Source organism: Salmo salar, chromosome ssa28 (genome assembly GCF_905237065.1).
Source record: "Salmo salar chromosome ssa28, Ssal_v3.1, whole genome shotgun sequence".
NCBI classification, from domain to species: Eukaryota; Metazoa; Chordata; class Actinopteri; order Salmoniformes; family Salmonidae; genus Salmo; species Salmo salar.
The window spans coordinates 30170654-30196321 of NC_059469.1; the positions used below are offsets into that span (position 1 = coordinate 30170654).

Below are 25668 nucleotides of genomic sequence, written 5' to 3' on the forward strand. Positions count from 1 at the left end.
AAGTGCACATGTCTGCAAGTGTTCTAGCCCAGGGGAGCAGGTGTGGCTAAGCAGTGTCCTACTTTTCTCTTGCAAAGGTTGTCACAACATGCTTTAATAACCTCTGTTGTCAAGGATGTCAACAGAGTTTAGAGTTTAGGAGAGGCAAATAGAGATTTGTTTAACATATTTGTGTGAGCTAACATTATGTCTCTAATGCCACTTTTTCAGACATAGACAGACAAAGGACAATAGCTTCCACAAGGGTGGCTACTTTGAAGAATCTCAAATTAAAAATATATATTTTTATTTGTTCAACACTTTTTTGGTTACTACATGATTCCATATGTGTTATTTCATAGTTTTTGTGTCTTCATTATTATTCTACAATGTAGAAAATAGTAAAAATAAAGAAAACCCTTGAATGAGTAGGTGTGTCCAAACTTTTGACTTGTACTGTACATGAGAGCGACAAGAGCTTAGTACTTTATATTCTCATATAAACAAATAATAAAGGGATAATCAATGAGGGGCACTATGCGTTCTATGGAAAATAATGAATGAAGTGGAAGGTGTGTTCCACAACATGCTGCTGGAGTGCAACTGACTTTCCACCACAGAGTTACATTATTTTCCAGAAAATGCATAGAGCCCTGAGTTGATTATCCCTTTTATACTATAGCTATAATTGAACACATTTGCCACTAGAAATATGTGTTCATTTGCCAGTAGAAAGGTGTTCAACATCCACTGAAGTAGTTAGCAAGTTTACTAGATAGCTACAGTACTAGTAGTAACTGTGGTAGCCATGGTAACCAAACAAACAGATTTGCTAGTTTAGCTAACAAAACCATCAGACCTAGCTTGCTATTTATGAAAATCAATTTCAATTCGACTGCTTTCAAGAGCATCTCAAACAAAACATGTACAAATTATCTATAGCCATTGAATTCTAGCTGCAAATATACTGTGCATTATAGGGAAATGATGCACGCTCTTGAATGCCCTTCAAGCCAATCAGAAAAGAGTATTCAACAATGCCATGGTATAAACAAGATTATAAACCTGATGGTTCAAGTCCTGAATGCTGATTGGCTGACAGCCGTGGTATATCAGACCGTATACCACGGGTATGACAAAACATGTATTTTAACTGCTCTAATTACGTTGGTAACCAGTTTTTAATAGCAATAAGGCACCTCGGGGGTTTGTGGTATATGGCGATATACCACGGCTAAAGGCTGTATCCAGGCACTCCGCTTTGTGTCGTGCTTAAGAACAGCACTTAGCCATAATATATTGGCTATATACCACACCCCCTCGTGCCTTATTGCGTAAATAAAATACTACATTGAGTTTCTATACTAATAGGCTGTCATTGTAAATTTGTTCTTAACTGACTTGCCTAGTTAAATAAAGGTTAAATAAAAATAAAATATAATAATAATAATAATACATTAATTGACAGAGGCTTTTCAGGACAATCAAGGACAAAAGTAGGCTACATAAAATCAAGTGTAGGTTGAATCAAATTATAGAGCAATACAATTAACCAATTAATTTAAGGGACAGAAGGGATAGAGAGTAGGACAGAATCAATCAAAGACCATTGGCTTTCTGAAAGAGGTGTTTTTTGTATTGTTTTTATGAGTGACTGTCTGCATTTTGGCAGCAGAAGGCAGCACTTGGGTGGGTGAAGATCCTGTAGTTGTTCACTTTGTAGGCCTAAATGGCTTATTTCTTTTGTACAAAGAGTACAGGAGCTTTTTCTTCCCAGTAGGCTGCTGTGTGTTAGATTGAGTTGTTTTCACCCCGGTGAAAGCACATGAGGTTCAATGTGAGAACCGCCTAGGCCCTAGGAGGTGGTGAGCAGCGAGCGCAGGATATCTCGCTCCGCTATTGGACAAAAGTAGGTCAACCGCGCCCACTAACGTGACCCATCATTCCATCCATCCTTTTCTAGGCTAAGGGTGAAGGGGTTTGGTCCGTGCGCTCAAAGCGTGACAGACGAAAAAGCACTCTATCAAAAAAGCACTCTATCAAAAAAAAGTGTTCTCATAGTTCCTCACTTGGAACATGACTACAGCGATTTTCATTTACTTCATGGTGCAATTAGTCCATCTATGTATGTATATGTCGGGAAAAAACGGTTGCCTAACTTTAGTGTAATTTGTCACGTGTTTCACATATGAGGACACATGGGAACAGTGGGTTCAAAACAGACGCACCTTTTACCTATTTTGAACAACGGCCAATATAGGCCTACATAATGTAATTATAGTGTACACACAAACTCGGATATTATACCAGTAGGCCTATTACTCTCTGTACACATGCATGTGATAAATAGCCCTACTTTGTCGGCTTTGACAGGATTTAAATGCAAGAAAGTATAGTTTGTAGGGCGTAGCACTAGGTCTATTCTAGTCTAGTAGGTAACCTCCATACAAATTCTTCTGGAAACGCGATGGGCTATATAGAAACAGTGTTGTTGATAAGCTATATATCCTCCTTCCGTCAATAAAATATCCTAATAGCTAGGGGACTAAGGTGTCTTGACTTCAGTCAGTGTCTCACACACACACACACACGAGAGAGAGAGAGCGATAGAGAGAGAGAGAGATAAAATGGGCGGTGTCTCAGGGTTTGACGTCACATATCTCGGTTTTCACATGGTATGAATGGGTGGACGGGACTATCTCTACCTTCTACTGACTACTACAGTAGAATAGCAGGTGGCACTGGAACCAGCTTTTCCCACTGGCTTTTATTTCTCGATATATCGGCACTTGTTGAGGTTGAAATCGACCTGTGATTTCGATAAAAAAAAAATCGATTCACTTGAACGTTTCGGATTTTGTATTAGCCCACCAGGACCAGGTTAAGTGTTTTTTGTTGACCGCTGAAGGAAGACGAGATGGATAAAATAGTGTCCAGACATCTCCCGGTGAATCCAAGGTTTCTACCTATGTCAAATCACTGGGTATTGAAGTCTCTACTGGAGAACCCCATGAAACTACCCCTCCTCCTCCAACAACATGAACAACAACATGAAGGTAAAAATAGCCTACGTTTATTTTATGCTGTTCTATTCTATTCCTTTCTATTCTAGAATATATAATTACTTATCTCAAACTTAAATTGTCTTTATTTTTATAGAGACAATTTGTTTATTTACGTTGTTTATTTATTGGAAAAGCTACTTGTATCTATGAACTCGCTTTGCTCCAGATAAATAGCGTAAATAATGCATTTTGAAATATTCTCTAAAGGCCTATAGCCAACATTAATTTTAATTGATAATGATTTGCTTCAGCGTCCTTACCTATCGAAATACAGGCATATGGATATAGTTCAAATAAAGTTACCATATACTTGTGTACCTGTCTGTATGTACCCAAACCGGCTCCACTATTAGTCACCTGACAGCACTTGACAAATTCATTAGCTAGCAATTAACTACCACACTTCTCCTTATTATTCCTACATGAATGTATTGTATTGTATAGCTAGCACAGTGATCAGTGATGTATGTTGATGCAATGGATTGATTGATTGAAAGTATGATCATTTTAGTGATAGTGATGTAGCAATAGATATTGTTATTGAAGTAACAGTTATCAAAGCAGGTTTCACTTCTGAATATCAGCTTTTTTTGCTCCTCAAAACCAGTTATCCAAACCAGTTAACCCTGAAGATGAGCTGCTGCATACCATAGAGGATACTTTAGTCTCCCAAATAACAGATACAATAAATAGATGCTGCACTTTCAATACTAGCATACAAGCCTCACGATTGTGCAGCACTTTATTATACTGTACTATTTCTGTAATCTAATTTCTGTACTGTAAAGTAAAGCGCTACCATTGTCTGTATAGATGAGCGTTGTTTTTTTTCGGTGTCTTGGTACTTACCCACCCACCCCCCAATGTTCTCTTTAGGATTTAAGAAGGAGAAAGAGAAGGAGAAGAAGTTGGATGAGGAGAGGAGTGCCCCACAGTCAGCCTTCCTGGGGCCCACGCTGTGGAACAAGACTCTCCCCTACGATGGAGACAACTTCCAGCTGGAGTACATGGATCTGGATGAGTTCCTGTCGGAAAACGGCCTCCCCTCTGAACTCGCCGCCTCCACCCACCCCAACCAGTACCAATCACAGTCCCAGCACCAGACGTCAATCATGTCACAAGCCCTGCCCTCGGTGATCGACCTTAGCAACCATGCCAGCGCATCAACGTCGGTACACACAAGCATGGGTGCACAGAACTGTCTCCCTAGCCTCGCCAGAGCAGGTGTGTAAAACACACACACACAGACACATCAACACACACAGGGAAAAAAGGATAACAACCACATACTCTGTTTGTCTGTACAGTGAACATCTGAAAGACACTTCTAGCTCATATAATACAATATCAACCACAGCTCAGGAAGAATAGAGTAGGACTACTTTATTAGGTTTCTTAGAAGAGGCCTCAAACCCAGAATGGAAAAGGTGTGAAATTCAGATATTGTGATGACGTGACCCGTTAGTGTGTGTGTGTGTGAGTGTGTGTTTCCTCTGTTTATGCCCCTAATCGAAAAGTTGCGGGTTCGAATCCTCGAGCCGACAAGGTGAAACATCTGCCGATGTGCCCTTGAGCAATGCACTTACCCCTAATTGCTCCAGGCTCACCGTTGATAATAGCAGACTCTGGCCGTGACCCCACTAGCTCAACTAATTAGTGTACTGTTCTGTTTTTTTTGTCACTAATTTTAAGCACTTCTGTTTTGATAGGCAGGTCTTAGACACTTCTGAAAAGCATAGATTGCCTTGTCATGATTTAAGTGAAATCTTCACCTTGGAGGTCAAATCTCTCACTTTACATCCCTTCAGGTAATTAGTGTAATGTTCTGTTCCAGATTCACTCATTTGAAGTACTTCTGTTCTGAGAGGCAGCTGTTGATTAGCAGGTTCTGAGAGGCAGCTGTTGACTAGCAGGTTCTGAGAGGCAGCTGTTGATTAGCAGGTTCTGAGAGGCAGCTGTTGATTAGCAGGTTCTGAGAGGCAGCTGTTGATTAGCAGGTTCTGAGAGGCAGCTGTTGATTAGCAGGTTCTGAGAGGCAGCTGTTGATTAGCAGGTTCTGAGAGGCAGCTGTTGATTAGCAGGTTGTGAGAGGCAGCTGTTGATTAGCAGGTTCTGAGAGGCAGCTGTTGACTAGCAGGTTCTGAGAGGCAGCTGTTGATTAGCAGGTTCTGAGAGGCAGCTGATGATTAGCAGGTTCTGAGAGGCAGCTGTTGATTAGCAGGTTCTGAGAGGCAGCTGTTGATTAGCAGGTTCTGAGAGGCAGCTGTTGATTAGCAGGTTCTGAGAGGCAGCTGTTGATTAGCAGGTTGTGAGAGGCAGCTGTTGATTAGCAGGTTCTGAGGGCCAGCTGTTGATTAGCAAGTTGTGAGAGGCAGCTGTTGATAAGCAGGTTCTGAGAGGCAGCTGTTGATTAACAGGTTCTGAGAGGCAGCTGTTGATTAACAGGTGCAATACACACACAGTTCTAATAAAGCATACTTTGCCTTCTCGTGATTTATGAAATCTTCACACTGGGGCTGGAAGTCAAATATTTCTGTACATCCCAGTACATCTGAGCTGAGCTACGTATAGATCTATCTACATTGCATTCGGAAAGTATTCAGACCCCTTCACTTTTTCCACATTTTGTTACGTTACAGCTTTATTCTGAAATTTATGAAATATGTTTTTTCTTATCAATCTACACACAATACCTCATAATGACAAAGTAAAAACAGGTTTTTACAATAATAATAAAAAAATATTTATTTACATATTTATTTGAACCTTTGCTATGAGACTCAAAATTGAGCTCAGGTACATCCTGTTTTCATTGATCATCCTTAAGATGTTTCTACAACTTGATTGGAGTCCACCTGTGGTAAATTCAATTGATTGGACATGATTTGGAAAGGCACACACCTATCTATATAAGGTCCCACAGTTTACAGTGCATGTCAGAACAAAAACCAAGCCATGAGGCCGAAGGAATTGTCCGTAGAGCTCAAAGACAGGATTGTGTCAAGGCACAGATCTGGGGAAGGGTACCAAAACGTTTATGCAGCAATGAATTTCCCAAGAGCAGTGGCCTCCATCATTCTTAAATGGACGAAGTTTGGAACCACCAAGACTCTTCCTAGATCTGGCCGCCCGGCCAAACTGAGCAATCGTGGAAGAAGGGCCTTGGTCAGGGAGGTGACCAAGAACCAGATGGTCACTCTGACGGAGCTCCAGAGTTCCTCTGTGGAGATGTGAGAACCTTCCAGAAGGACAACCATCTCTGCAGCACTCCACCAATCAGGCCTTTGTGGTAGAGTGGCCAGACGGAAGCCGCTCCTCAGTAAAAGGCACATGACAGCCCACTTGGAGTTTGCCAAAAGGCACCTAAAGGACTCTGAAACAAGATTCTCTGGTCTGATGAAACCAAGATTAAACTCTTTGGCCTGAATGCCAAGCCTCACATCTGGAGGGAACCAGGCAGTGCTCATCACCTGGCCAACACCATCCCAACGGTGAAACATGGTGGTGGCAGCGTCATGCTGTGGGGATGTTTTTTAGCGGCAGGGACCGGGAGACTTGTCAGGATTGAGGGAAAGATGAGCAGAGAAAGGTACAGAGAGATCCTTGATGAAAACTGTCTCCAGAGCACTCAGGACCTCAGACTGGGGCGAAGGTTCAACTTCCAACAGGACAACGACCCTAAGCACACAGCCAAGACAACGCAAGAGTGGTCACTGAATGTCCTTGAGTGGCCCAGCCAGAGCCCGGACTTGAACTCGATCGAACATCTCTGGAGAGACCTGAAAATAGCTGTGCAGCTACGCTCCCCATCCAACCTGACAGAGTTTGAGAAGATCTGCAGAGAAGAATGGGAGAAACTCCCCAAATACCGGTGTGCCAAGCTTGTAGCGTCCCATGAAGACTCAAGGCTGTAATCGCTGTCAAAGGTGCTTCAACGAAGTATTGAGTAAAGGGTCTGACTACTTAAGTAAATGTGATATTTCTGTTTTTTTTTTATTATTAATGTGCAAAAATGTCTTAAAACCTGTTTTTGGTTCGTCATTATGGGGTATTGTGTAGATTGATGAGGGGAAAAAACTATTCAATCCATTTTAGAATAAGGCTGTAACATAACAAGTTTTATGAATGCACTGTATATGTCTCAGGCAGCATCAGTGTAATTCATCTCGTCCGCCAGCTGTCTCTCTCTCACTCTCTCTCTGGTAGCAATTGAGCCTGGGGACGAGGTTAGTTAGGTAAGTATTTAAGCCTTGGACAAATAAGCCCTGTCCGAGCCAGAACAGCCCATAGGGACAGGGGCCTGTCTCCTGTTTCTGTAGTGTGAGGCAGCTTGATGTACAAGCAAACCCCCTGGACAGGTCACTAGTTAGAGTGTGAAGGCTATAAGGTTCTCTATACAACTATTCTACCTCGGCTCAGGTTAGGGAAGGACCTAGTCGTCACATCAGGTTCAGATTGAGGTTGAGATGTCATTTGAACACTGAAAAGGAGCAGGGGCCTCTGGCACTATCGCTTTCGCCCATCTCACACCAGCTGGCCTCCAGCCTCAGGCTCACTCAATGCAAATATATACTTACATGCGTAATGCTTGTATAAGGACAGTGGTCAGAGGCATATGAATAGACTTATAATATAAATTATGTCCACATAACCGTTTTCGAACCAGTGTGTTTCTGTCCAGTAGTTGGTTCAGAGTTTATTCTGCATGGGAATTGGAGGGGGAAGATGAGGGGTGAGTATGTAGGTACTCACAGGGGTACTAGAGGTTTCACAGACTGGCAAACTTTGGTTTAGGTTGTGTGTTAGCTTTGTGTCTTGTGCCCCCCAGTGGCTGCAGTTTGCCACTACTACTGGATACATTACAATAACAATGTGACTATTCATGGTGCAAGGAATAAAAACGCACTACCTTCACCTTGTCACATTGATTTTGCTCAAGTTTAACTTTTATCATGAATGTCTTCAGAATAGTGCACCAAACCACCAAACCCCCCCCCAAAATATGTAGTGGTAATTTCTCTAATTCTATCAAACACATTTCTATAACCTACTTCCATGTATCTAACGTCCTTCTGTCCTGCTACTCTCCCTCACCAGCCCTGCCATCCAGAAACACTCCCAGCCCCATCGACCCAGAGTCCATCCAGGTGCCGGTGAGCTATGTGCCTGACCCTGCTGACTTGGTTTTGTCCAGCGTACCGGGACAGGAGATGTTCGACCCCCGCAAACGCAAGTTCACCCCCGAGGAGCTCAAACCACAGCCCATGTTCAAGAAGGCCTGCAAGGTGTTATTGCCAGATGACATGAAGGTATGTGTGTGTGTCTCTCTGTATGTGCGTGTGTGTGTGTCTCTGTGTGTGTGTCACGTCTCCTAATCTATAAGATTATTTTGCGCTGTGTTATCCCTGATTATGAAACAGGTAGATCCTAATCTAATAGATTGTTTTGCGCTGTGTTATCCCTGATTATGAAACAAGTAGATCCTAATCTATTAGATTATTTTGAGCTGTGTTATCCCTGATTATGAAACAGGTAGATCCTAATCTAATAGATTGTTTTGCGCTGTGTTATCCCTGATTATGAAACAAGTAGATCCTAATCTATTAGATTATTTTGAGCTGTGTTATCCCTGATTATGAAACAGGTAGATCATCTTCTGTTATTGATGAATAGATGATTCATAAATAATAATCACAGTGAGTGAATGGCATGTAGTTAGTGTAGTAGACCATAGTGTGTATTAGATGATAGTGTATAGTTAGTGTAGTAGACTATAGTGTGTAGTAGAGTATAGTGTGTAGTAGAGTATAGTGTGTAGTAGAGTATAGTGTGTAGTAGAGTATAGTGTGTAGTTAGTGTAGTAGACTATAGTGTGTAGTAGACTATAGTGTGTAGTAGACTATAGTGTGTAGTAGACTATAGTGTGTAGTTAGTGTAGTAGACTATAGTGTGTAGTAGACTATAGTGTGTAGTAGAGTATAGTGTGTAGTAGACTATAGTGTGTAGTAGACTATAGCGTGTAGTAGACTATAGTGTGTAGTAGACTATAGCGTGTAGTAGACTATAGTGTGTAGTAGACTATAGTGTGTAGTTAGTGTAGTAGACTATAGTGTGTAGTAGAGTATAGTGTGTAGTAGACCATAGCGTGTAGTAGACCATAGCGTGTAGTAGACTATAGTGTGTAGTAGACTATAGTGTGTAGTAGACTATAGTGTGTAGTTAGTGTAGTAGACTATAGTGTGTAGTAGACTATAGTGTGTAGTAGACTATAGTGTGTAGTAGACTATAGTGTGTAGTAGACTATAGCGTGTAGTAGAGTATAGTGTGTTGTAGACTATAGTGTGTAGTAGAGTATAGTGTGTAGTAGAGTATAGTGTGTAGTTAGTGTAGTAGACTATAGTGTGTAGTAGAGTATAGTGTGTAGTAGACTATAGTGTCTAGTAGAGTATAGTGTGTAGTAGACTATAGTGTGTAGTAGAGTATAGTGTGTAGTAGAGTATAGTGTGTAGTTAGTGTAGTAGACTATAGTGTGTAGTAGACTATAGTGTGTAGTAGACTATAGTGTGTAGTTAGTGTAGTAGACTATTGTGTGTAGTAGACTATAGTGTGTAGTAGACTATAGTGTGTAGTAGACTATAGCGTGTAGTAGACCATAGCGTGTAGTAGACCATAGCGTGTAGTAGACTATAGCGTGTAGTAGACCATAGCGTGTAGTAGACCATAGCGTGTAGTAGACTATAACGTGTAGTAGACCATAGCGTGTAGTAGACCATAGCGTGTAGTAGACTATAGTGTGTAGTAGAGCATAGCGTGTAGTAGACCATAGCGTGTACACACAGAGCCATCAACTCTGTTTTTTTTACCACCACGCTGCTTTATCTCTCTCTCTCTCTCTCTCTCTTTCTCTCTCTTTCTCTCTCGCTCTCTCTCTCTCTCTCTCTCTTCTCACTAGCTGTTTCCATCAGCTCTCATCTGACCCTGACCCTATTTGCACCCTTCCCATTGGTCAGATCTGACCTAAGGGGTGTGGTCCAGATAAGAGGCTTAGCTGGTCTTGTGTTCATCCCAAGAACACCCTGTGTGATTAATCTCTCTCTCTCTCTCTCTCTCTCTCTCTCTCTCTCTCTCTCTCTCCCGCTCTCTCTCTCCCGCTCTTTCTCTCCCTGTCCGACTAAAGGGATTTGCCTTTTTATTTATTCACATAAAGGTGTATCCTTGCATGGCTTTAGTCCAGTAATGAATTGACTGAAAGCTGCTTGTGTAGCCATACAAAGGTTATGGGAAAACTCCTCTAGCTGCCAGACCGAGAGGAGGGGTAATTTTCTAATGGGAGAGATCTGACAGTTAACATATGGGTGTGTTTGATATTTTACTTTGGTTTTGGACATTTGTAGTTTAGGCACCTGTTTTCAACACAGAAATAAGTCAATGAAAAGTTGTCTAAAGCTACCAGTCCAGTTAACATGATTATTTCAAATATGTGATTATTTTTTAAATAATCATTTTGCTCATTGGTAGTGTATAATTAAGTAATAAGGCCCCGGGGGTGTGGTATATGGCCAATATACCACGGCCTCAGGGCTGATCTTCGTAGCGGCGCAACGAGGATAAACTGGTTACCAATGCAATTAGAGCAGTAAAATTAAATGTTTTGTCATACCCGTGGTATACGATCTGATAAGCCATGGCTGTCAACCAATCAGCATTCAGGGCTCGAACCACCCAGTGTATAATTAAGTACATTTCCCCTCTTTTAATACCCACTCTCTTCCCTTGCACCTCTCGAGCAGGATGACAGGTATTGGGTGAGGCGTAAGAAGAACAACGTGGCTGCCAAGAGGTCACGTGATGCCCGTCGACTCAAAGAAAACCAGATCGCCATCCGAGCGGGTTTCCTGGAGAAGGAGAACTCCGCCCTGAAAATGGAGGTGGCCGATCTGAGGAGAGAGCTTGGGCGCACAAAGAACATTGTGGCCGAGTACCAGGCCACACAGGGCCCTCTGTAATGGGACTGAGACAGAATACACTCACAAACATGAAGAATACACACACACACGCACGCACACATACACACACCCGGCCCTGTTGCCCAGGTCCTCATTCATCCCTGAACACCCCCTGAGCATGAGGCTGAGAGGCTGAGCTTACATCTGTCTGAGGCCACCACCCAATCCATGTCCTCCCTGCCCGAAAACTGCCCCCACACACAACCTAGGAACTGCCTCCTACCATCTCACAACTCGTATCAAGAGATTGAAGGACAAAATGATTTCAGTAGCACATTTCTACTCATTTTCTATACCATATATTTCATCCTCATCCATGTCTCTCTGTGATTGGCCCTTGTGAGGGAAAGCGGGTAGCTTTCTGTACTGTCTATGAGTAAGAAACGGAATGTGTTTATTTTATTTCCGATCTGTGTGTGTTTTTCATTTGGTTATTTTCTTTCTGATGTAGTGTATCTGTCCACACATGGCTTTTGTGTTATTTTCCACATTTTTCATGGCTTTTACTGTGGTGTTTTATTTTCTTATGAATATGTATGTTGAATCGTATGTTACCTACCCTCCTCCCACTCCCTCTTGATCCATAACGTCTGCTATTGTCTGTGAATGATCTTGTGTTAATGGTTTCTTCGGTTTTCTATGGTTTCCATACTGTAAATGTCAGTTGAGACGTCTCCCCTGACGTTACCTGTCCCACTTTATCCACCTCTCTCCCCATCAGATATAAGCTGTTTGTAATGTGTAAACAATCACTGCACTGCTCATACTTTAAAACCTCTCCCAAGCCTACATACCGCTAGCCTGGGTATCCTACTGTTTCTGTATCAAGCAATGCTACGTTGTTGCCTTAGTGAGTCAACAACATTTTAGATAAAGCAGAGACAGACCGGCCGCCAGGCTATTATGATGTCAGCTTCATCATTCTCATGTTCTTCTTATAGCAGTGTTATGTATAACAAAGGTTTGTTTCTAGTTCCTTGTCACCAGATCACTCTGTTGTACAGAACAAGTTTGGGAGGCTAAAGCAATAAGGCAGTATAAGCTCTTGGTCTCCGCTCTACCAAGCCTACTGTCACAGACACGCATGAAACTGCCCTCTTTATTTCAGCACGTGAACAATTTGTAATTGCTTTTATTAGTTGATATTATGATATTTATGTCTTTACATCAAATCAGGCATGTTTCTATTTGTTGTTCAAGCATTCAAATGTGAACATTATCAGCATCTGTGCAGTAGGCAATAGTTTTTATTGTGTTATTTTTATTTTCTCAAGCATGACTTCTCTGTGTCAGGTTCTTGTCTACAGAGGTACGGTGTCCATATTAGGACTGCCTCTCAGTCCTGCCGAGATTGAAAGAATTCCTGCTGAGAATGAGGCTGTCCTAATATTAACACCGTACAGATGCTCTCCCCATGACCCAATGAGAGATGAATGTAACAGATGTACTACTGTATATAACAAATTAACACAGCTTACGTTGGGCAAATGAATGGTGTTGCCTATACAGTACTGTGGAATATACCCACATCACTTTAAATATCTCTTTACTACAGACCAAAAGATTATAGTATAGAAAGGATATGTTAATATATTAAAGCTTTTGTTGTTTATACAAAGATATTCTTGTTTTTGTACAGTATTTTTTTTCCTACATATATCTCCTGTGTATTTAAAAAAACTATGTATATTCAGAACTTGTTCACTTCTACCGATGCTGTTCCTCAGATACTTTGCATGGGCATTACTAAAGACAACATTACAAATCAAACTGACAAGCTGTTTTACCAACCATATGAAAGTATAGTCAGTCTCACCCTTTTACCCCTCCCGCCCACCACAGACAATCTCAAAACGCTTTGCTGTTTTCGTTTTTTTAAAAGTTTTGTATGTTTTGTTGCGTTGTTTATTTGGTTTGCAGAAGCAGAAACTCTGTAGTCTAAGAGGAAGATTGATATTGGCATTCCTTTTTAAATTCTTATTTGTATTGTATGTAGTTTTGGCAGAGAAGAAAGTCAAATCCCAAAAACAAGGACTTATGTTATGTCTCTTCTTAATTTGTCCCCTTCGTGTGATTATTCCTACTTTCCTCTTGGTGTAGGGTTCACTAGACAGAATACTTATATGCTGATATGTTAAAATCTGTGTTTTTCCAAATATTTCTCTCTTGTCTTTTGTTTGTTTTTCATGATCAAAATAAAACTGTTGAAATCATCTGCTAGTTATGTGGTCTTTCTGATGATAAAACAAGGGGGGGTTTATTTTTATTTTATTTCACCTTTATTTAACCAGGTAGGCTAGCAGAGAACAAGTTGTCATTTACAACTGCGACCTTGCCAAGAATAAAGCAAAGCACACATACAACAAACATACAGTCAATAATACAATACAAAAAGTCTATATAGAGTGTGTGCAAATGAGGTAGGATAAGAGAGGTAAGGCAATAAATAGGCCATGGTGGCGAAGTAATTACAATATAACAATTAAACACTGGAATGGTAGAATGTGCAGAAGATGAATGTGCAAGTAGAGATACTGGGGTGCAAAGGAGCAAGATGAATAAATAAATACAGCATGGGGATGAGGTAGTTGGATATGTGCAGTGGGGGGAAAAAGTATTTGATCCCCTGCTGATTTTGTACGTTTGCCCACTTACAAAGAAATGATCAGTCTATAATTTTAATAGTAGGTTTATTTTAACAGTGAGAGACAGAATAACAACAAAAAAATCCAGAAAAACGCATGTCAAAAATGTTATAAAATGATTTGGATTTAATGAGGGAAATAAGTATTTGACCCCTCTGCAAAACATGACTTAGTGGCAAACCCCTTGTTGGCAATCACAGAGGTCAGACGTTTTTTGTAGTTGGCCACCAGGTTTGCACACATCTCAGGAGGGATTTTGTCCCACTCCTCTTTGCAGATCTTCTCCAAGTCGTTTGACAACTCGAACCTTCAGCTCCCTCCACAGATTTTCTATGGGATTAAGGTCTGGAGACTGGCTAGGCTACTCCAGGACCTTAATGTGCTTCTTCTTGAGCCACTCCTTTGTTGCCTTGGCCATGTGTTTTGGGTCATTGTCATGCTGGAATACCTTCCACGACCCATTTTCAATGCCCTGGCTGAGGGAAGGAGGTTCTCACCCAAGATTTGATGGTACATGGCCCCGTCCATCGTCCTTTTGATGCGGTGAAGTTATCCTGTCCCCTTAGCAGAAAAACACCCCCAAAGCATAATGTTTCCACCTCCATGTTTGACGGTGGAGATGGTTTTCTTGGGGTCATAGGCAGCATTCCTCCTCCTCCAAACACAGCGAGTTGAGTTGATGTCAAAGTGCTCCATTTTGGTCTCATCTGACCACAACACTTTCACCCAGTTGTCCTCTGAGTCATTCAGATGTTCATTGGCAGACTTCAGACGGGCCTGTATATGTATTCTTGAGCAGGGGGACCTTGCGGGCGCTGCAGGATTTCAGTCCTTCACGGCGTAGTGTGTTACCAATTGTTTTCTTGGTGACTATGGTCCCAGCTGCCTTGAGATCATTGACAAGATCCTCCCGTGTAGTTCTGGGCTGATTCCTCACCGTTCTCATGATCTTTGCAACTCCACGAGGTGAGATCTTGCATGGCGCCTCAGGCCGAGGGAGATTGACAGTTCTTTTGTGTTTCTTGCATTTGCGAATAATCGCACCAAATGTTGTCAACTTCTCACTAAGCTGCTTGGCGATGGTCTTGAAGCCCATTCCAGCCTTGTGTAAGTCTACAATCTTGTCCCTGACATCCTTGGAGAGCTCTTTGGTCTTGGCCATGGTGGAGAGTTTGGAATCTGATTGATTGCTTCTGTGGACAGGTGTCTTTTATACAGGTAACAAGCTGCGGTTAGGAGCACTCCCTTTAAGGAGTGTGCTCCTAATCTCAGCTCATTACCTGTATAAAAGACACCTGGGAGCCAGAAATCTTTCTGATTGAGAGGGGGTCAAATACTTATTTCCCTCATTAAAATGCAAATCAATTTATAACATTTTTGACATGCGTTTTTCGGGATATTTTTGTTGTTCTTCTGTCTCTCACTGTTCAAATAAACCTACCATTAAAATTATAGACTGATCCTTTCTTTGTCAGTGGGCAAACGTACAAAATCAGCAGGGGATCAAATACTTTTTTCCCCCACTGTACAGGTGCAGTGATCTGTGAGCTGCTCTGACAGCTGGTGAGTAAAGCTAGTGAGGGAGATAGGAGTCTCCAGCTTCAGTGATTTTTGCAGTTCGTTCCAGTCATTGGCAGCAGGGAACTGGAAGGAGAGGTGGCCAAAGGAGGAATTGGCTTTGGGAGTGACTAGTGAGATATACCTGCTGGAGCACGTGCTACGGGTGGGTGCTGCTATGGTGACCACTGAGCTGAGATAAGGCGGGGCTTTACCTAGCAGAGACTTGTAGATGACCTGGGGCCAGTGGGTTTGGCGACGAGAATGAAGCGAGGGCCAGCCAACGAGTGCGTACAGGTCACAATGGTGGATAGTATATTGGGCTTTGGTGACAAAAGCCTCATACACTACAGGTTGATTTGGAATGAAAGGGTTGATTTGGAATGAAACAATGTTGTCCATCCACAAGCTCTTGGTTGGATTCGGTGGTTTCCCTGCGTGGCATCAGATGAGGAAAAAAGACAAGACATGATGCAATAACTATCTGTATCTCATGAATGAGAAAAATACATCAGAAATATATGTTTTTGAAGAGTCAGATGAGAGAGTAGTCTTTCCAAAAGTAACCACTGGGGGGCGCTCTCCATCCATGGCTGAACTTCAATAGCCTGGTCCCATATCATAGTTTACTACTATACTACTGCGTTATGTGCTGTAGCCAACGCTTCTGTCATTCAGCCATACATTTTTTGGCGTGACATTTTATGATTAGACAGATAGGCTCGCACAATGTGTGTTTGTGTGTGTGTGTGTGTGTGTGTGTGTGTGTGTGTGTGTGTGTGTGTGTGTGTGTGTGTGTGTGTGTGTGTGTGTGTGTGTGCGTGCGTGCGTGCGTGCGTGTGTGAGTGAGTGAGTGTTTGTGTGTGTGCGAGTGCGAGTTTGAGTGTGTGCGAGTGTGTGTGTGTGTGTGTGTGTGTGTGTGTGTGTGTGTGTGTGTGTGTGTGTGTGTGTGTGTGTGTGCGTGCGTGCGTGCGTGCGTGCGTGTGTGAGTGAGTGTTTGTGTGTGTGCGAGTGCGAGTGCGAGTTTGAGTGTGTGCGAGTGTGAGTGTGTGTGTGTGTGTGTGTGTGTGTGTGTGTGTGTGTGTGTGTGTGTGTGTGTGTGTGTGTGTGTTTGTGTGTGTGTGTGTGTGTTATGCTGTACTGTGCTGTCTACCTCTCTCTCTCAGCATACGCACAAACACATCAACTAGTTTAGTTTTCAGGGTTTTTTATTCATCTTTTTTTATACAATGTTATTTACAGGGGCTTGGGCAACAGTGATACTTTGTGATACTTTTATTTAATGTGCTATATATTCTAGCGGTATGTTAATAATGTACCATAAATATAACATTTGATAAAGGATATACTGTGTTTTGAGAGCAACATGTCTAACTTCTCCCCAAAACCTGGGTGTTATTCATTAGTGTACACACCGTAGCAAAATGTTTTGCAACAGAAAAAGACAACAATTGGTTCTTATTGGGAAAATTCCACCCTGTTTCAACCTGTTTGCTTCCATTTCATAACTCATGAATATGCCCCAGGCTTACAAGTTCATTTGAACGTTGGCTCAAGTCAAGTTTGATTTTAAATCCTCCGTCTTGCGTGCCACAAATATCTCCCTCCCTAGACTAAGTCCCTTAACTGATGTCCAATCCTTATTAGTCCCACTACCACCTACGTCAAATCCAGAATATGACCAAAATGTTTTTGGTCTGTTAACAAGAAGAAACGTGTGTTACCCTGCAGAGAGGACCAAAGCAAAGCAGAGCAAACATCAGAAAGAATACGTAACCCTCGCTCTCCCATAATACTTGAGTTGGACTCTAATCCCTCAAACATGAAACATGGGGGAAATATCATTTGCTGCTATTCATATTGCAAATGGGGCTCTGTGATTGGTCAAGTCATTGGTTGGTCTCGATGGGCACTGAGCTGACAAGGCCCTTGTTTGTTTTTTTACATAAGAGGCTTTAGCTTGTCAAGTCCCTCGGTATCACGACTCTCTGACCGTTGGTTGTTTCAAAGTCGTGGCAGAGCAGATGACTTGCCGTGACTGAGGCTTGATGTGGCTGAGTGGAGAACAGTCACAGGACATCCTGCTCCAATCAACCGTCAGTCTCTTCATTGACGTAGCTGGTCTTAATGAAAGTTGTTGTACCATTGTGGCTCGGATGTCTCCTCCAGTTTCTATGAAGTAGCTGGTCTTAATGAAAGTTGTTGTTCCATTGTGGCTTGGATGTCTCCTCCAGTTTCTATGAAGTAGTGTGGACTACATGGATGCTATTGGGTATTGCAGTTCTCCATTAGTTCATAGTTCCATCATTATACATGTAGAACCTGATCCCAATGCGGTTCATTCTTAGTGAGGTGTGGCAGGGTGTCGTCTACTGGTCCTTTGGCATCGTCATGCCCAACGATGTAGCGATGGGGTGAACAGGAGAGAGAGGAGGGTGATTCCATAATGTCAGAGGTCCTCTGGTTTCTGAGTGCTGGTGACTCCATACTGATCTGCTGCCCTGGGGAAAGACAGCGGGAGGAGACATTACCTTCAACACCAGACAGTTATGATGGAACTGAGGCTCCGTTGTGGCACATGTATTTGTGTAAATGAAACCTATCTATATACTGAAGATATGCACATCCGTCCCAGCTGGCACCAGACTGCTGATGCCTTGGGGAGAGATAAGACGGAGGAAACGTTAAATTCAACATGACAGAACAGAGGGTTTATAACTGCTCATCTGTGATGTAGCCTCTCTCTTTTGATCACTAAAACAGATGCTTTCAAATTTGCAAGGTTGCATTTGTGGAAAGCTCGTTATTCACTTTTTCACCAGTGACATTAACTGTGTCAGTGTCTCAAATGGCACCCTATTCCCTATATAGTGCACTACTTTTGACCAGAGCACTGGTCAAAGGTAGGGCACTATGTAGAGAATAGGGTGTCATTTGGGACACCATCTGTCTGTTTTTTAGCCTCCTCGTATAAACACACGTATTCTAAAACACTCTAGATAAGAGCCTGTGTCTGGCTTTAACTCTTTCACAATGGCAGCCAATGTTTTCACAGTGTTTCCACATCCCACTCATATATAATATGTCAATCATCAGCGTTCATTCACTGACTGGGAGGCTTTGTGCTCTTGGGCCACATCCATTTTTACTGATGGAGTTCGTGCCTGCGGGATAAAGAGGGATTTAAAAGGCAGAGGATAGACAGAGGTTTAAACAGAAGAAGAGTGATACGAGACTGAGGCTTGGTATAGTAGTGGGGGTTGAGGATGTTAGTAGGGTCTGGTGGTCAGTGAATGTTCTTATCACAGGGGAGTGTCTGACTGTCCGCCTGCTTTCCTTAGATCACTTTTAAGCATTCATCATGTGTCTATTCCATCATTCATTAATTTATTACATTTTGCGTGCCAATCGGTGTGTTTGTGTGAGTGTGTGTGTGGGTGGGATGTGAGTGTGTGTGTGTGTGTGTTTGCGAGTTTGAGTGTGTGCGAGTGTGTGTGTGAGTGTGTGTGCGAGTGTTTGTGTGAGTGTGTGTGCGAGTGTGTGTGTGTGTGTGTGTGTGTGTGTGTGTGTGTGTGTGTGTGTGTGTGTGTGTGTGTGTGTGTGTGTGTGTGTGTGTGTGTGAGTGTGTGTGTGTGTGTGTGTGTGTGTGTGTGTGTGTGTGTGTGTGTGTGTGTGTGTGTGTGTGTGTGTGTGCGAGTGTAAGTGTGTGTGCAATTACGTGCGAGTGTGTGCCTGTTTATCTTTCTCCGAGCATGTGGGTGGGGGGATTCCCTTACTGCAGCCTCTCTACCTGCCAGGTCCCACCTGCAGAAAACACAGTAGTTCATATGAACCTCTGCTGAAGTTATTCACATCAATAGACATCTTCGCCTACATGCAAGACTCAATGTTAAAAGCACCTTACTGTTTAGTGCTGCTATTCTAGTTACATATTCCAAACATCCTTCAAAAGGAATTGGGTTAATGAATCTCCTTCCAGTAAACTAATGTGTTCAATAAACCAATCACATTGATGACTCACACACTGTGGTAACAGCCTGGATTGATTTGACGTGAAAATCCAGTGAAAACATCTGTGTTTAGACACTGATTTCTGTGTTGGGATTACATGCATTCACCAATTCATAGTTTGAACTATATTGTGACATGTATAGTTTGATATGTAATGGATAGATGTCCTTGAAATGTACAGACACACACCCACACACACACACCCACACACACAGACACCAATAACCCCTACCGACTTACCTTCTCAGCAACATCATACATCAACGATCAAAATAAAAAAAATCGACAGAGCAAAAAGAAAATACTAAATGAAACAGCAGCAATTTACATCCAGTCCAGTCTAGTCCAGTCCAGGCCTTGTCTATACAACCGAATCTCCCCTCTCCTCCCTCTCTCCACAGTGTCAAATCCAGAACTTAGTATCTCTCTTCTCTTAAGTCATGGACTCCCTCACCTTCTCCCTCTCTCCTCCACAGTGTCAAATCCAGAACTTAGTATCTCTCTTCTCTTAAGTCATGGACTCCCCCACCTCCTCCCTCTCTCCTTCTCAGACCAGGGTGCTCCTCTTCTCCCTCCCCAGGTCAGGGGTGGGCGTCAGCGCCGGCGGCTCGTAGTGGTTCCTGTTGTACTCGTAGTGGTTCCTGCTGAGTTCTGGCTTCCTGCTGGGTTCTGGGTTCCTGCTGGGTTCTGGCTTCCTGCTGGGTTCTGGCTTCCTGCTGGGTTCTGGGTTCCTGCTGGGTTCTGGCTTCCTGCTGGGTTCTGGGTTCCTTCTAGGTTCCAAGTTCCTGCTGGGTTCTGGCTTCCTGCTGGGTTCCAGGTTCCTGCTGGGTTCTGGCTTTCTGCTGGGTTCCAGGTTCCTGCTGGGTTCCAGGTTCCTGCTGGGTTCTGGCTTTCTGCTGGGTTCTGGACCAGCCATGTTGTTCTGATTCTGCTGCTCATAGCGAGACGAGGCAGGAGAGTTCTGCATGACCACAAGGCGTATGGGCGACTGGCTGGGGGGTGCGGGGGGCGCGGGGGCGTACTCCTTGGTGGGGTCCTTCCCCTGGCAGTCGTACAGGATGCAGGAGATGAGGAAGACAAGGAGGAGGATGGCGTAGCTGGCCACCAGGATGATGAGGTTCAGGGTCACGGGGTCAATCTCCAAGTAGAATTCCATGAAACCCATGGCGACGCTTCATATCTCGCTGCCGCCCACGGGAAAAATGACAGGGCACCGGCCGGAGGAGCCAGAGCCTTAGGATGGAGGGATGATGGAAGACAATGAAAAAAAGGGATGAAGAGAATCAGAGAGGGAGAGAGCGACAGCTATAGCCAGCACCATCCCATTGAGATCCAAAGAGATAGAGAGAGATGGACAGGAAGAAAGTTAGCTGGAGAGGGAGAGCAACAGATAGTAGACGATGGCATCAGGGAGAAAGAGCAAGGAAGGGATCACGAGAGAGAGAGAGAGAGAGAGAGAGAGAGAGAGAGAGAGAGAGCAAGAGAGAGAAAGAGAGAACGAGACAGAGAGAGAGAGGCAGGCTGTGGCTGACAGCAGGCTCTGGCCCACAGATCAGAGAGGATATGAAGGCTTTGTGCATCGTGTTAATCCACTCCTCTCTGCCAACCTTGAATTCCTGCAACCAATGATTAAAACTGCTCAGTTTAATAACTTAAGCCACCATTTTGCCAACTTCACATACCGTAGCAGGGCTAGAAGCTAAATTGGGTTCAATGGAAGAGATGATGATTTTTGGACTGTCAACACACACACACACACACACACACACACACACACACACACACACACACACACACACACACACACACACACACACACACACACACACACACACACACACACACACAAACCGGTCAGCTTGCCATGAACATGCCACTGGGGATTTCGGGGATCATGTAATGTGTTAAAAAAATGGATTTATGGATTTATTATGTCGCTAGCAGTGATTAATATTTGGATATAGAATTTGAATTAACTTATACTGAACACAAATATAAACACAACAAGTGTTGGTCCCATGTTTCATGAGCTGAATTAAAAGATCCCAGAAATTGTCCATATGCTCAAAAAGCATATTTCTCTCAAATTGTTTGCACAAATTTGTTTACATCCGTGCTAATGAGCATTTTTCTTTTGCCAAGATAATCCTTCCACCTGAAAGGTGTGGCATACCAAGAATCTGATTAAAAACCATGATCATTACACAGGTGCACCTTATGCTGGGGATAATAAAAGGCCACTCTAAAATGTGCAGTTTTGTCACACAACACAATGCCACAGATGTCTTTTTTGCGGAATTGTTGCATGTTGACTGCCATAATCCGCCTCCAACGTCGTTTTAGAGAATTTGGCAGTACGTCCAACCGGCCTCACAACCGCAGACTACGTGTAACCATGCCAACCCAGGACCTCCACATCCAGCTTCTTCACCTGTGGGATGGTCTGAGACCAGCCACCCGGACAGCTGATGAAACTGTGGGTTTGCACAACCAAAGAATTTCTGCGCAAATACAGCATTTATGGCATTGTGTGGGCGAGTGATTTGCTGATGTCAACGTTGTGAACACAGTGCCCCATGGTGGCGGTGGGGTTATCGTATGGGCAGCCATAAGCTACGGACAACGAACACAATTGCATTTTATCAATGGCAATTTGAATTCACAGAGATACCGTGACAAGATCCTGAGGCTCATTGTCGGTCATTCATCTGCTGCCATCACCTCCTGTTTCAACATAATAATGCACAGACACAAGGATCTGTATACAATTCCTGGAAACTGAAAATGTCCCAGTTCTTCCATGGCCTGCATAATCACCAGACATGTCACCCATTGAGCATGTTTTGGATGCTCTGGATCGATGAGTACGACAGTGTGTTCCACTTACCACCTATACCCAGCAACTTTACACAGCCATTGAAGAGGAGTGGGACAATATTCCACAGGCCACAATCAACAGCCTGGTCAACTCTATGCAAAGGAGATGTGTTACACTGCATGAGGCAAATAGTGGTCACACCAGATACATTACATTTTAGTCATTTAATAGACACTCTTATCCAGAGCAACTTACAGTAATGAATGCATACATTTCATTTCATGCATTTTTTTTTCTTCATACTGGCCCCCCGTGGGAATCTAACCCACAACCCTGGTGTTGCAAACACCACACTGGCATTGCAAACACCATGCTCTACCAACTGAGCCACAATTGGTTTTCTGATCCACTACCATTTTTTCAAGGTATCTGTGACCAACGGACACATATCTGTATTCCCAGTCATGTCAAATCCATAAATTAGGGCCTAAGGAGTTTATTTAAATTGACTGATTTCCTTATATGATCTGTAACCTTATATGGTCTGTAACCTTATATGATCTGTAACCTTATATGGTCTGTAACCTTATATGATCTGTAAGTAAAATTGAAAAAATTGTTATGTGTTGCATTTATATTTTTTGTTCAGTGTAAAATAATAAAAGTGAACATGAAGCCAAATTTATGTCCTCTCTATTTTAGATCGAAGGCCAATCCAATATATCGCCATCGAATCTTAGTGACTTACTTAGTGACTTTACAAAAGCTTTATTTTCAATCTAATCAACTTTAAAAAACCTGGAACAAAATGACTTGTCCTGTTCTGACCTGTTCTCCTTGTATGGTGTTCCCGCTGAACACTGAGACTTAAAGTGGTTTGTGTGTGTGAGAAAAACATATGTGTTTGGTGTAATAGGGGCGGCAGGTAGCCTAGTGGTTAGAGCGTTGTTCCAGTATCTGAAACGTTGCTAGATTGAATTCCTGAGTTGACAAGGTAAAAATCTGTCGTTTTGCCCCTGAACAAGGCAGTTAACCCACTGTTCCCCCGTAGGCCATCATTGTAAATAAGAATTTGTTCTTAACTGACTTGCCTAGTTAAATAAATGTTCAATTTACAAAAAATAAAAAATAGAGTGAAAGTGGAGACTTGTAATCTGTGTTGGGACCATCTGTAGAGTTTCACATCCCAGTGTGACAAATACACACACACACAGTTTAAGGGCAAACATTTTAGGCAAAAGTGAGTGTAGTGTGGACTGGACCACCAGGCTAAAACACTCTGCCGTTTTGACCGTGAGCTGTGATGACGACCACAAGGGATTATAGAACGGAAATCATGTCTGGAAGGACATGAAGAGATCACTGGACGGATGCCTATTGAGGACAGAAAGTACCAAAAGCAGTTTGATTTTTTAAAACCTCAGTTTGATGGAAGTCATTCCTGGATCAAAATGCTTGTTGCATGATACCCAGTCGAAAACAGTTTGCGCATATATTATGACAACATTTTGTGACGTTTTTGTTCATTTTGGCGTTTGGCAGGTTTTTGTTTGTTCGCCCATACAACTTTTTTTATTGAGGCAAGTCAAAGTTTAGTGCTGAAGTCTACCCTTCTTCCTGGGTGATTGTACTACTGGAGTAGTGGGAACCATGGATGGGATTCTTCAATTCAGTTTTTGTTGTTTTTAAACGAGAGATTACTAGTTTTCATGCACATTTTTTCACTTGAGAAATATTGCACCAAACATCTTAGATGTAAAACTGCGCAACTAAGACCTCCTCTAAAAACGTCATCATTAATTACAGATTTCTTGATAGATTACTATTTTGAGGAAATGTACAGTGCCTTCAGAAAGTATTCTTAATAACCCTTGACTTATTTCACATTTTGTTGTTACAGCCTGATGTAAAAGTGTATTAAAAAAATTTTAGCACACATCAACACAAAATACCCCATAATGACAAAATGAAAAATGTTTTTCGAAATGTTTGCAAATGTATTAAAAATGAAATACAGTATTATCTAATTCATGTAAGTATTTACACCCCTTAGTCAAAACTTTGTAAAAGCAGCTTTGGCAGCACATACAGTTGTGAGTCTTTCTGGGTAATTCTGGATTGTGCAACATTTGGCCATTATTTTTTTTTTTATTCTTCAAGCTCTGTCAAATTGGTTGTTGATCATTGCTAGACAACCATTTTCAAATCTTGCCATAGATTTTCAAGTAGATTTAAGTCAAAACTGCCATTCAGGAACATTCACTGTCTTCTTGGTAATAACTCCAGTGTAGATTTGGCCTCATGTTTTAGGTTATTGCCCTGCTGAAAGGTGAAATCATCTTCCAGTGTCTGGTGGAATACAGACGGGAACCAGGTTTTTCCCTAGGATTTTGCCTGTGCTTAGCTCCATTCAGTTTATTTTTTTATCATGAAAAACTCCCCAGTCCTTAACGATTACAAGCATACCCATAACATGATACAGCCACCACTATGCTTGAAAATATGGACAGTGGTACTCAGTAATGTGTTGTATTGGATTTGCCCCAAACATAACACTTTGTTTTATTTATTTTTGTGCCTTGTTGCAAAGAGGATGCATGTTTTGGAAGATTTTTATTCTGTACAGGCATCCTTCTTGTCCGTTTGTCAATTAGGTTAGTATTGTGAAGTAACTGCAATGTTGTTGATCCATCCTCAGTTTTTTCATATCACAGCCATTAAACTGTAACTGTTTTAATGTCACCATTGACCTTATGCATCACTGGCCTCATAGTTTCCTTCCTCTCTGGCAACTGAGTTAGGAAAGACGCCTGTATCTTTGTAATGACTGGGTGAAACACCATCCAAAGTGTAATAAATAACTTTACCATGCTCAAAGTAATATTCAAGGTTTGCTTTTTATATTTTTACCCTTCTACTAATAGGTGCCCTTCTTTGCGAAGCATTGGAAAACCTCCCTGCTCTTTGTGGTTGAATCTGTGTTTGAAATTCACTGCTCTACTGAGGGACCTTATAGATAATTGTTTGTGTGGGGTACAGAGATGAGGTAATCATTCAAAAATCATGTTAAACACTATTATTGCACACCGGGTGAGTCCATGCAACATATTATGTGACTTGTTAAGCACATTTTTATTACTGAATGTATTTAAGCTTACCATAACAAAGTGGTTTAATACTTATTGACTCAAGACATTTTTTACATTTTAGTAATTTAGCAGACGCTCTTATCCAGAGGGACTTACAGTAGTGAATGCATACATTTCATAAAATGTTTCTCCGTACTGGTCCCCCGTGGGAATTGAACCCACAACCCTGGCATTGCAAACACCATGCTCTACCAACTGAGCCACACGGGACCAATTATTTTATTAATTGGAAAACATTTCGAAAAACGTAATTCCACTTTCACATAATGGGGCATTGTGTCTAGGTCAGTGACTCAATAACTCAATTGAATCCATTTCAAATTTAGGCTGTTACACAACAACATGTGGAGAAAGTCAATGGGTGTGAATACTTTCTGAAGGCACTGTTAGCTATGTTGTTGCTACGGCGTCTCAAGAGGGACGAACAGTAATATTGCC

The 25668-nt window shown here is 42.3% G+C and overlaps 2 protein-coding genes across 2 annotated transcripts; one reads left to right on the forward strand and one right to left on the reverse strand.

Moving 5' to 3' along the window:
* The first annotated feature begins 2636 nt into the window (after positions 1-2636).
* On the forward strand, positions 2637-13263 carry LOC106589861 (hepatic leukemia factor). Its single transcript, XM_014180265.2, has 4 exons — positions 2637-3035; positions 3921-4268; positions 8142-8353; positions 10835-13263. Exons 1-4 carry the CDS (start codon positions 2897-2899, stop codon positions 11048-11050), a joined length of 915 nt encoding a protein of 304 aa, XP_014035740.1. The 5' UTR covers positions 2637-2896; the 3' UTR covers positions 11051-13263.
* A 6790-nt stretch (positions 13264-20053) lies between these two features.
* smim36 (small integral membrane protein 36) lies at positions 20054-21018 on the reverse strand (the record flags this gene model as incomplete). Its single annotated transcript, XM_045709993.1, has 1 exon — positions 20054-21018. A coding segment is annotated over exon 1 (375 nt), but the record flags the coding sequence as incomplete, so codon positions are not given.
* Positions 21019-25668: the final 4650 nt, after the last annotated feature.

What these genes read in the sequence shown, in the direction of transcription:
- LOC106589861 (XM_014180265.2), top strand. Translation starts at nt 2,897, where the DNA reads ATGGATAAAATAGTGTCCAGACATCTCCCGGTGAATCCAAGGTTTCTA. An exon ending in CCCTAGCCTCGCCAGAGCAG is followed by an intron (nt 4,269 to 8,141) that starts GTGTGTAAAACA and finishes CTCCCTCACCAG; the next exon opens with CCCTGCCATCCAGAAACACT. An exon ending in TATTGCCAGATGACATGAAG is followed by an intron (nt 8,354 to 10,834) that starts GTATGTGTGTGT and finishes CCTCTCGAGCAG; the next exon opens with GATGACAGGTATTGGGTGAG.